Source organism: Corvus kubaryi, unplaced genomic scaffold (assembly GCF_017639235.1).
Source record: "Corvus kubaryi isolate FWS band 111438036 unplaced genomic scaffold, C.kubaryi_AGA036_p1.0 37384, whole genome shotgun sequence".
NCBI lineage: Eukaryota > Metazoa > Chordata > Aves > Passeriformes > Corvidae > Corvus > Corvus kubaryi.
In genome coordinates this window covers 687,711-699,752 of record NW_024581126.1, presented here as the reverse complement: position 1 = coordinate 699,752, position 12,042 = coordinate 687,711, and the positions used below count along the sequence as shown (strand labels likewise).

General features: G+C 40.4%; 1 protein-coding gene across 3 annotated transcripts in view; it reads left to right on the top strand.

Annotated features, from left to right (window-relative positions):
* GALNT18 (polypeptide N-acetylgalactosaminyltransferase 18) overlaps positions 1-12,042 on the top strand; it is a 206,821-nt gene that overhangs the window by 93,587 nt on the left and 101,192 nt on the right. For all 3 annotated transcript variants that reach the window (XM_042035554.1, XM_042035553.1, XM_042035555.1), the window contains exon 4: positions 8,287-8,453. In XM_042035554.1, the coding sequence (XP_041891488.1) occupies positions 8,287-8,453 (167 nt within the window). The remainder of the gene's footprint in view (positions 1-8,286; positions 8,454-12,042) is intronic.

The window sequence follows — 12,042 nt, the reverse complement described above, 5'->3', positions numbered from 1 at the left end:
TGGTAGTTCAGGCAGATTCCCCACACCCATTGTGTCTAGGGAGCAAGCAGGGACTCTGACACTGGAATGTAGTGAGTTCTGATCCTGAGGGAAATGAAGTGTGTTGTCAGGCAGCATGCAAAGTGTTTGCTGTATCTGCAGCACCCTGTGGAGTGCAGAGCTACAGGTGTTCTGAAAGTCATGTTGTTGAAAAAAGAGCTCCTGCTCCTGACAGGCAAATTCTCATTTGTGTGAGAGCACATGCATGAATGTTTTGGAGAAAAAAAAAAATCTACCCTGTGAGAGTATGGTTCTAATGTATGTTTGGGATTTCTAGCACCTGGTTTTTAAGCCAAGTGTGTAAGTCACTTGGCGAGTCTGTATAGCTGTGTTTAAATTATCCTTGGGCAGGTACTGGGCTCAAGCAGCACAGCATGAAAGCCAAGGACAGCTTGGTGTGAAGAGAGCGTGCAGCAAGTGGCACGGAGACCAAGTTAGTCAGCTTTGCTGGACCTCAGTCAGTTGTGGTATTTCTGTTCTGACCAGAAATGCACAAAAGCACAGATATGACAGAGGCACCACAGTAGCTCTGGGCAGAGTTAGCCAAGGTCTAACCAAGCTCATTAGCCTGGATTTAGCAGTGAATTCTGCAGGAGTCAGCATGACAGTGGAATCCCAGCAAAGGCTTGTGACAGGTAGATAAAGGAGTGGAGCTCACATAGTTCTGTCTGGGCTCAGTGGCGGTCTGTCATCTGTATTCAGAACCTATCGTGTGAAATACAGGAATTTGGGAAGACAACAGCATTTGTAAATGAAATCTAAGGTAATTCATACACTGCTAGCCCCAGCTGAGACCAGGAGAATCAAGTGACCTGCCAAAAGTGTGATATTAGTAGCCCCTTTTATATCATACTGGTGTGACTCAGCTTTGACCTTTCTGCCTGCAGTGCTCTGAGAATTCACATCTACAGATCTTAGCAGGGGAGCTCAGCATGTCTTTGGAAGGATCTGCAGTGAGAAAGGCCATTCCACATGTGTAATAACACCAAATTATAACATGCAGCATTTTCTAGGGTTGATATTGTCAACATTAAGTGCCATGGCAAAAGCAGAGGACGATTGGAGATTGCTGAGCTGCAACACATATGGAGAAGAGGGCAAAAAACCTAGCCTTGCCCAGTCCTCCAATGTGGGTGTCATGAAGAGGCAGTAGACCACGTTTAGTAGTTAATGCAGTGAGCTCTGCCCAAGCCTCTGAACTCTGGCCTCCCTAGAAAAAGGTCATCATCAGTCAGATGGAAACATCCAGCGGAGTACAGTTGGGGTAGGCTGTGGCAGTTGTCACACCTTTCAGAGGGACCTTCTCATGCTTTAGGTACTGCTGAGTGGTTTCTGACCCTCTCTACAGCTGTGAGCCTCATGTCCCGTTCTGAATTTGGTTCCTTTTCGCTGTGAGTATTTGTGCTAGTACAGGGTGTCCCCAGCACAGTCCAAAATAATCTCTTATAAGTAAATAAGAGATTAACTGCCCTGGATACTTCAGCACCCTGAAGGGGACACAGTTTTTGCAATACTCAGTATGACAGTGCAGGCTTTATTGTGGAGTATTGCATACACCGTCTCTGCCAGGGCCTCCACTGATTTAGTGCTGCTGAATTTGGGTGCTCTGCTGTTCACCACCCTTCTGTGCATCTATTAGTCCATAACCTGTCTGCATCACAGACCGATAAATAGCTTCTGGCTCTAATGAACTTGGAAGCACTGAGGAAGGCAATGTTGCCGTTGTTGCATGCAGGAACAGAGGATAATAGTTCTATGTTAGTTATAATTCTGTTGCGCTCATTACTTTTAGTAGGGCAGGCAGTACCCACAAAGCTTGTTATGAGTGAAATGTGAATGAAACACACTCATGCAGAAATTCATTATAACAAGTTAGGTTGTTTAGGGGTCCTGAAGGTGTCTACCAAACTCCTTTTGAGTGGATGCACTTAAGATTCTACTTTGTTGGCTTGTAAATTTTTGTTGCCTGATGTATTGTGCTGAAGCACACATGGGAGAGGGAGGTAACATTCCTCTTTGCTTATGTGATGAGAGAGGGAGGCGTAATGGGAAAGGTTTGCAGCAGGACCCCAGCAGAGGAACTGTTTCAAAGAGTTTTGCTCCTGCATGGACTGTTACGAAGGAGCCTGGCCAGTGAATGCAATACAACCTTTTCAGTCAGTGTATCTGAGTGGAAGAAAGCAAAGAAGCAAAAGAAAGAAAGGTAGGAATGGTGGAAGGGAAAAGAAGCATTTAAAGCTCAGACATTTAAATTCTGTCAAACAGCATGGTACTGCATGTGGCTTACAGCAGGTTTGCCCTTTTCCTGGCTGAGCCAGTGCTGTTTGGCATCTAGGCAAGTGCAGAGAGGTCCTGTTTGCTGTGCAGAGAAGGGCTTTGGCTATTTTGTAAGCACTTCTTTCAAACAATTCACCGCTCCCAAACTGATTACTTAGAGGCTCAGTTTGGCAAGGGACAATGGTAGAAGCCTTGAGGACAGAAAACCTAGGTTTGTGATAAAGTGGGCACAAACAGGGCAGGCAAGAGGTCCCCTGAATGCAGATGGGACTACAAGGAAGAAAAGTCAAGCACTGGCTGATTGAGGAGAGTGATGTGGTTTAGGACAAAAGTTGTTCATTTGTGTCCACCTGTCCACAATGTCCATCAGCATTACGGTGGTAAACACAATCCTGGGTGTAGCATGCATCAGACTTGTATACAAGTTTTTCCTTTATTAAAACTGATGTAAGAAAAATATATGATTTCAAATAGTGAGGTTCAGGCTGGGCATTTGTATGTTACCTCTGCTCCTCCCCAAAAGCCAGCTCCTACAGACTTGCATTCTATAAACCTTTGCTTCCACGTGTCCCTGTGAAAGAGTTCTGTTCTGCTGGGTTTATTTTAGTGATGGATATGGCTCCATGTTAATTTCTGACCAAGTTCTTTTGTTGCTACTGGTAAAAGAGAGCATTAATATTGCTTGTTGTATTTGATGTTTCAAAGGAGTCGTTTAAAAAGAGCACAAAAGCCTGTAATGTATTGTTTTGGACAGAAGTCCTAAAATTACCAAAGTATTCAGCATTCTTGTTAAATACCTAATGTTTAATTCTGTCATATTTCATGCTCTCTTTAACTTAGCTCTCTACCTCTGATTCTTCTTTTTCTCGTCTCACCTTTGCCTTCAGAGTGGCTCCCAGCAGCAGTGTGTGCTGCCTGAGCAGCCACCCTCTGGGATTCTGAGCTGAGCTTCAGTTTTCCTGTCGGGATGTAGCTCCTCAAATGGCTGCTCTAGAAGTGTTTAATATCTCTGGCAGTGATATCAAATCTGCTGCAGTCTACAGGCTGCTGTAATAACCGAAGTTAATGATGATGTACGTTTATACAGGAAAAAACCCACCTTTTTATGCTAGCCTTGTTAGCATAGCTCAGCACTTAGAATACAGGTAATAGCAAAAGGAGAAATGATCACATAATGAAATTATAAACATAAATGCATAAATAGTCGTGCTGAAGTTCTTATAGTACTCTGTTCTTTTAGCCAGAGTTTTAGTGCTCTTTATTTCATTTATGCCAGAATGGGATTTTTTTTTTAAACTCCCATGTATTTGAACTTCTGTTTACCATTTTGGCTATGGACAAAATGTTACAAGTTCTTGAAGAAAGTACAATTCTATTTCTGCTTGTGCTTCTGAGACATTCTTACCCTGTTGGAACTAAAGCTCGCTCCCATGTATGTTCCTCAAACAGCACTTGAACCCCAAATGTTTTAATAATATGCTTATTGTATCTTATGTTTAAAAAAAAAAGTGGAATATATGCTGTAAGTGGATTTTTTTTTTTTAACCAAAAAATGGGGTTTTGCCATTGTTGGCTGTGATACTCTTGGTGAAAGATTTTCAAAGTTTGCAGAAAATAATTTGTGTTCATAGTTTATGTACATATTTGTAGAAGGTCCCAGAGATTAATACAGGAAATCATTTTTGTTTTGCTGCTTTAATGCATAGTTATGCTAAAGTAATTTTAATGACTAATGACTGGCTAAATTGAATTATCACAATACATAGAGGAATATAGTTGTCTTGTGGACAAATATTTGACAGAAGCTTCATAATGTATGCTGCCCTCCATTTACCAGAGCTGTGCTTGAAATAGAACACCAGGAGTTTCTCTAAATTTCTGGTAACCATGACAACTGCTACTTTAGTGTTATTAGCCCAATGTAATTTAGCAGAGTGGGTTGCTCGTGGTAATTTTTTAGCTTTGTTGAAGTGATACTCGCTGTTGCAGCTCTGAATGCCATTTGGAATGTGTATTTGAAATTCAGTGGTTACACCGAAATACGCTGTGTGCCTCGTGGATGGTTTGTTTGGGGGGAGCCTCCTGGTGTGAGGGGCAGGTCCAGGGCCCGCTCCAAGCCCAGGATGAGCCCTTGGCGGAGCCATCATTGACACTTGCACGTTGTGGTTGCCACGCAACCGCTCCATTCTCCGAGCTTAATGGATCTCAGATTTCCATCCATACAATTTCCTCTCCTCTTCCCCCCTTCAGCATATTTTAGACACACCCCCTCTTGTTCTGTAGCTATTTTTTGTTCATTTCTATCATTACGGAATTTTATTCCTCATAAAGCTTGGCATAAAGATGATGACAGACATACTTGTGAAAATGCACAAGTCCTCTACATTTTGTGCAGGATCTGGGGCTGGGTTAATTCTGATTTGTTTAAATAAATAAATTTAAAAAAGGTAGGTAAATTTTATTGTCATTAGCTGATATGAAAAACAATGTGGACAGGAAAAAGCGTTTTTTAAAAACTACACACTTCGAAAAGTAAGTGAATTTGAGCTGGAAGTAAAGAGAATGAATTAGTCTAAATTAAAAAAAAAAAAAAGAAAACATGAACTCAATTTAGGAATGTTTAGGAATGTACCCTCATTGAAAATTAGTCTTCTTGAAAAGACTAAAGAAATTAGACAGAACAGGAGTCTAATTCTATTCTCTCTTGTCATTTTTAGTTATGTTTTAAGGTATGGTGGTGCAAAAAGAGAATCAAATGACAGTCACAGCATTAAAAGTGTTGCTCTTGCTTGTACAAGTTGCCAGTAATGAAAAATTTTGTCCAGAGTGATAAAAATTGAAAATATGTAGGATGTAAATGAATGCAGATGGGAAAACCAATACAAATAGTTTCTTTTAAATGGGTGGAAGACTTACCAGAAGCAGAAATTTTGTTTGAGCTTTTCAGTTTATGCATGGATTTATGGCAGGGCAGCATTGTAGGTTCTTCAAGTGGTAATACTGAAGATTATTGAGTAGGTTTATACCTGTTCACTAGTTCATAGTCTATTAGAAGCCAAATTTTCAAAACTTGGATGTGTTCACTCCATTTTCCATGAACAGGTCTGTTCTTCAAGGAGCTGGATCTGTAATGGTTTTAGCATCTTTTGGAAAAATGTGAGTGTTAGTATTTAATAATTCTAATGTGATTATAAGTACAGGGGCCTCCCAGCCACTTTGAGCCTGAAATATGCACATTGGAAATCCTTTTGTCGGATGCCACTTAAACCTGGTGGCCCCTAAAACTCACATTTGCCAAAGATGCACCTCACATTTGACAGTGCTCAGCCCAAGTAAATCTATACCTGCTTCAACTGCTCAGTCATCTGGGCAAGACTTTTAGAGATTGTTTTAAGCAGGACTTTCAGAGATTGTTCACCGCAGAAGGTGATCTTTCTTTAAGGAACAATTTCAGAGGTTAAAGTACTCACTCTAGGGTACAGGAGGCAGGTGTGGAAATCTTTTCTCATTAAGAAATTTTGAAACCTAATGTGTGTCTATACAGTTGGGACTGTTTAGCCTGGAAAAGAGGAGGCTTGGAGGGGATGTCATCAAGGTAAATACCTGAAGGGAGGTTGCAAAGAGGGCAGAGCCAGGCTCTCCTCAGCGCTGCCCAATGGCAGGACCACAGGCAAGGGGCACAAACTGAAGCACAGGTTGTAGAGCCTCCACCATTGGAGGCATCCCAACCCAGTCTGGATGGGGGAAATGCTGTTCCTGGGCAGCTGGCTCTAGGGGACTCCACTTGAGCAAGGGGTTGGACAGGATGACTTCCCGAGGCCCATTCCAGCTTCGTCCATCCTGTGATTTTATGGCATCCTGGTAAATTGCCCTGACACTTGACTTGCAGGCTCTGTGAAGGGTCTTTTATTCCTTCAGCCAAAACAGCACTTTTTAAAAGGAAACAGTAAATATTAGCTTGAAAAAGAAGTAAAAATATGTTTACAAGACCTTCTGTAGCATTATAACCTAGAAGATTGGACATAGCCATAAAAAGTGAAGTTTAGGGTTTAAAATGCGTGAGCATTCATTGGAACAGGTGCTGCAGGTCCTTCCTCCAAGGGATTCATGCTAAACATGAGGTTAGAGAGACTTGGTATCACTCCAGCTTAGTTTAATTTCTCCACAGAAAGTGGAATGACCCTGAAAAGGGGGACTGAAAAGAATCCCACCAAGCTGGCTGGTAGTTAGCTCTCTGGGGAGATTGGAGAAGATTGACCTCATGCTCCCTCTGTCCTGCTTAAAGGTTTTAACTCCTGAACTACTGGCTAAAAGAGGAAAACAATGCTGCCTTGCACTGCTTGTCTTCTGAAAGAAAACGAAGCTCCCCTTGCCTCTTAGTGTAGTGCTTTATCTTGCATAAAATCCACTCCTGAAAGCTTTAAAGAGAACTTTTCATTCTGATGGCTGAAAGCTTTCTTACCAATGAATAGAGGATTACCACACCAGTGGAAATACAAAATGTTTTTGGAGAGAAAGTTCAGACTTGTTATGCTGCAAGAGATCAAGCCACAAGTGGGAATCAGTAAATCCAAGCACCATTTTAATTACTTCCCTCTGGTATTGATGCCATGGAACAAAAGGCTGTGGATCTCTGTGATGAGGTTTCATATTTGTTTTTAAGAGGTGTATGAACCAGGTTATTAAAAAATATAGTGTACACTTTTAAAGACTTGAGCTGTTAGTACTTTTTCCAGACTGTGTTTTCTGTTTTATATGACTTTATAATTCTTTTGCATGATGACAGAGACAAAAGTACCTAAAATATTAAATAGCTTCTTTAATGTGATTTCCATCAATTTCAAACCAATAACTGAATTGATAAAATTGGTTGACCAGCTGAATTTTGAATATTACGTGTATCTCAGTGGGTTTGGGTGTCATGTGTCCTACGCACTGATTTTTTTCAGAACCTGTAAAAACATAGAAGTAAATTAATCATCTTGATTGAATTTAATTTTGTACAACATCCAGCACATGAAGAGGAATGCTTTTGTGATACTTCTCTGTATTTATTTGCTACACAAATTCAAATACAAAATCCAAAAAGAATTTTTCTCTTTGACCTGGAGAACAGACTTAGTTAAGGAGTCATATTCAAGCATGATGTAAAAATTCTGAATCCATCCATGCTTTCTGTATGGAGAACGTTGGCTGTTAGTAATGCTTTCCACAGTTTCCAGGAGTTCCTGGATGTAGTGGACTCTGGCATCTGGAGAGAAGATAGCCACTCAGAGTTGTCAGGAGGTGGAAAAAGGCATTAACATCAATCATTTCCATGTTCAGAGTCTATCTGAAAATGCTGCCTGAGTCAGCCTGTGCCTAATTTCCACCTAGTAAACGGTTTCAGATCTGAGAAAAAAGTAGAATTAATTGTTGTTCAGAAACATTGCATTAAAATACTAAAATCTGCAGAGAAAAAGTAGTTAATTCCTTTTACTCAATTAATTTGTGGCTTTATTTAAAAAGCAAATATTTTGCTGACAGTTTAAAATGGTAAAGTGGTAAAAGAGCTTTCTACTCATAGTTGAAAGATTTGAATCCTTTTTGGAATGAAGGAGGTGAAAAAACCCCCCAATAAAACACTAAGGAGCTTTAAAGTTGTGGGGAGCACTTCCATACTGCTGTTTCCTTAAGCAAGTTGGAATGTGGCTGAAATACCTATTTTTGAAAAAGGAAAGAAAATGCACCAGGTTATGAGAGTAGTCCTCTTTCTGATTAAACCCCTTGACTGAGCTTACAGGTAAGTTTTCCCTTGTATGTATTTTTCTGGCTGCACCTTCTGTATCAGCTTTAGTAGCAGGATGTTCTTTGGAGCTGTATCTTCTATGCATTCTTATGACTGAGGGTAGATACCTCTGAAACAGCTTTTGTTTGCAATGTGACTTCCAGCAGTTTACATCTTTTTTTTTCTTCCACCTTTCACTTCAGGTGCAGAAACCTCACGTTTCCTGACAGTCTTCCCGAGGTCAGCATTGTGTTCATATTTGTGAACGAGGCACTCTCGGTGATCCTGCGCTCCATCCACTCAGCCATCGATCGCACTCCTGCTCACCTCCTCAAGGAGATCATCCTAGTTGATGATAACAGTAACAACGGTAAAAGGTTTTGGTTCTTCCCCCTCCTTGCCCCGAGGCTGGATCATACAAGAGAAACCTTGAATTCTGTCTCTTGCTCATCCAGTTGGTGTTTCAAATGTTACCGGTCTGTTTTCTCCCTTCTTTATCCCACACTCTTGCTGGGCTGTCTTGAGCTCTGCACAAGTGGGGCGTTTAAAAGTGTGTACAAAAGATAGAATGTTTAAGGTGTCTGGTAGGCAGAATTTTGAATGTAACAGTAGATTAGACCTAGCAAGTTTTACTCTTAGTACTTCAGAGTGTTTTCAAGCTCACATGGTTTCTGTGTTTCTCCTGTTTCCACTGTATGATTCCACACACATACTCTCTGTTTTGTATAAAATGGCTTTCTGTGCTTTAGATTTCCAGTTCTCTTCTCCTCATTAGCAGCATTTATCTTGTTGTTTCTCTGCTGTCTGTACTCAGATGTTGCTCTCTATGATCTGAAGGATTGCCCTGCCCATCTCTGATGGTTCAGTGCTTGCCAGGGTGTTTGTCAGTGAGGCCATGTTGGGCACTATTTACAAGTCTTATTTTCTAGCAGCTTTAGTGATGAAATTTTAATAAGCACAGAATGCTGAACTTAAAGAAAAATTCTGCTGTGCTGGGGGGGTTAATTCTGAGCTGCTAAATTACAACGAGAATTTGAATTTATTCTGTTGAAGGAAAATGCTGAACAAAGGGTTTCTCTTATCCTTGCTATCATGACTGCTGTTATCTGGCTGTATCCCTGTAGCTAAATCCTCTGACTTGCTGCTGATCACAAATGTATCTCAGATTTGTACAGAGGAGAAACTTATTGGGAAGCAAGTAAATAAGTTCCCCACCCCCAGGCTATGCATGTCATCATGTCCTCTTCTGCTGACTATGAATGAAGGAAAAAGTACAATCCTGACTCTTTAAAGTACACACAAAACTCAACAACTTGGTGCAGGCCTATGCCTTAAGTTTTGTCATCTCCCTTCTGCAACACCTGGCACTTTGATAGGAAAGAACACAACACTGAAATCAGCTTTGACTGGTGAACCTGGGCTCTGCAATTTGTTTGTGTAAATTCCTTCCTGCACCTCTTAAATGAGAACTCAAAGAATCTGAGTGGCTGTTGGTGCTGCAGAGCCTGAGGTCTCTGGATATGGATAAACTGGCCACAAAGCAGACATAAAAGAAGAGAAATAGTCTGGTGGAAAAAAGTGGCTCCTAGAGTTTGAGTGTGATGTATAATTTACAGGCAGTTATTCCAGTGGGCACATTGCAGAGCAATGTCAGAACCATCAGTGTTTCTGAGAGCCTGTCATCACTGTGATGAGCTCACTAACACTCTTTGCACGGTGCTCTACACACTTGTCAAAATTATTCTTTTTCATTATTTCATACCTGAAATAGATAAGAAATCACAGGAACTACTTTATCTTTCAGGAAAACCTGTCCAGCCACCTTTTTTGTTAGTACCAGTATTGGTACTATACTGTATAATATTTTTATGATTTGCTGTGCCTTTTATTCAGGCTTGCCTCTCTTACCCTCCAGTGCCTTAAATCCTTGGGTTCCTGGCCCCAAGCAGGGAGACAGAAATTGAGTGGAAGGTAACCTTTGGTTTGGCTGCCTTGGCTTGGTGTTACATGTCATTTTATACAAAATCACACTGTGCAGAGCTATAGTTAGTCTCACAGAAAAATTCAACTCTCTACAGGATTTTATGCTACTCCTCTAACCCTTCCTCTGGCATCTCTTCCCTGCAGTAGTAAATTAGATTTCTACAGTCCTCTTTATCCCATAATGTATGCTGAAGACCTGGTAATAGGCATATATTTGGAGCAGATGGATGTTTGGAACAGGAGCAATTGTAAAGATGATTTATGGGCTTTCCTACTATTAGTTTAAATCTTGAAATATTTATTTTAAAACTTACTTTTCCTTTTACAATATTCTGTTTTCCATTCTTTTTTCTCCCTTCCAGCATTGCTGAGACGAATCCTTTATGTCATTCTATGTTTTTGTTAGTAGCTCTTTAGCTTGCAAGTGTTGCTGCTTGTAAGATAAGTGGGTTACTCTGGGTTTCCCTGTAATGTTACCTCAGGGGGCAAACACTTGGTTTGTGCATGAAGTGGGCTCCAGCCTCTGCTTCTCACAGGGATCTGTCAGAATCCTAATTATAAGTGGTATTTTTACTCTCAGGCTTTTGCCAGGGATGGCAGCTTCTCTAACTTGATGGAAGATTCCTTTCTGTGATGCCACAGCCATGGACTTCACAGGAAGGAAAAATCACACTGTGGGAAGTGACTAAAAATAAAGAGTGAGACCAGAGATCTGGCAGAGTCCAAATGGACACGTTTTAATGAATCCCGATTTTCTGTAGTCCTGTATTTTGGAAAAGACCAATGGAAGAACTAGATAGGTTGGTTGGTTTGGTTTTTTTTTTAATTCCAGAAGGCTGATTTCAGAAACCATTAATTCAAGCATAGGCCCAAAGTCTGTACATTTGTCTTGAACAATATGTGCTATAGTATTTTATTTCATGTACTTCAAGGTATGTCAAGCAAATTATCTATGACTTTCTCTAAACCTCAGTGCAGTTTTTCAAGTTCCTAGTTATGTTTCAGGAGACCTCAATTAACCTCTTTGTGAAGTTTCCCTTTTTTAAAAGAAATGTTTGGAGTTAGAAAACTGTGAAAGTGCCACTATGTGCTGTTTAAAAGCAGAAAGTAGATTTTGCAGGTCCTAAAATTTTGTTCCTTTATTTAATAAAGCCATTTGTGTGGCTTAATGTGTGTATTTCACCATACTATCTTTTCTGGTGGAATTTTGATGAAGATTGCTCTGAATTGTTTCACATATGCTGTTAGGTATGTTAGTACTAGAATTTAATTTAATTGAAGGATAAAGAAGGCACATTTCAGTGACTACTGTGTACTGTATAATAAGAACAAAAATTTTATTTAAACAAGCCAAGTATCAGTGTTGTTTATTTGTGTCTCATTTGGGTCTCAGTCACATTGGTGACTAAGCAACTGCACAGATTTCAGATGTTTTACTGTATTTTTAAGTATCAGATCAGAATCTTTCCCATTCTCCTCAGTAGGGCTGTCTGCTTTGCAGAGATAATGTGCACATAAGTGTATCATTTGGCAATATAATTATTTATTTATTTTTGGCTTCAGGAGCAGCAGAATTTAATTTTTATTTTCAGAGGAGAGGCTTAAAAAAATGTAAGTGACCACACCCATGACTGCTAGTGGTTAATTAGACCTCAGAAATGTATTTAGAAGAAGCATTGCCTGAGCTGGAGACTACTGGCATTGTGGTTTATTTGCCCCCTGCTCTGTGGCATCCTGCTCTCTGGAGATGGGGTTGTGACCTTCTGTGCCACTGGAGCTCTGGCTTGGCTTTTGAGTCCTTTTGCAGGCATTGAGCACCACTGCATTACAAAGTACCTCTTGAAGGTATTTTCAGATGATTTGAAATTTCTCTAAAAAATCTCATTGTGAGCCATGATGAGTTCAGCTTCATGGGGAAGCAGTGGGCATTTGTGTGTCCAGAATATGCCTTGCAAAATTTAATACTATAGCAGTAA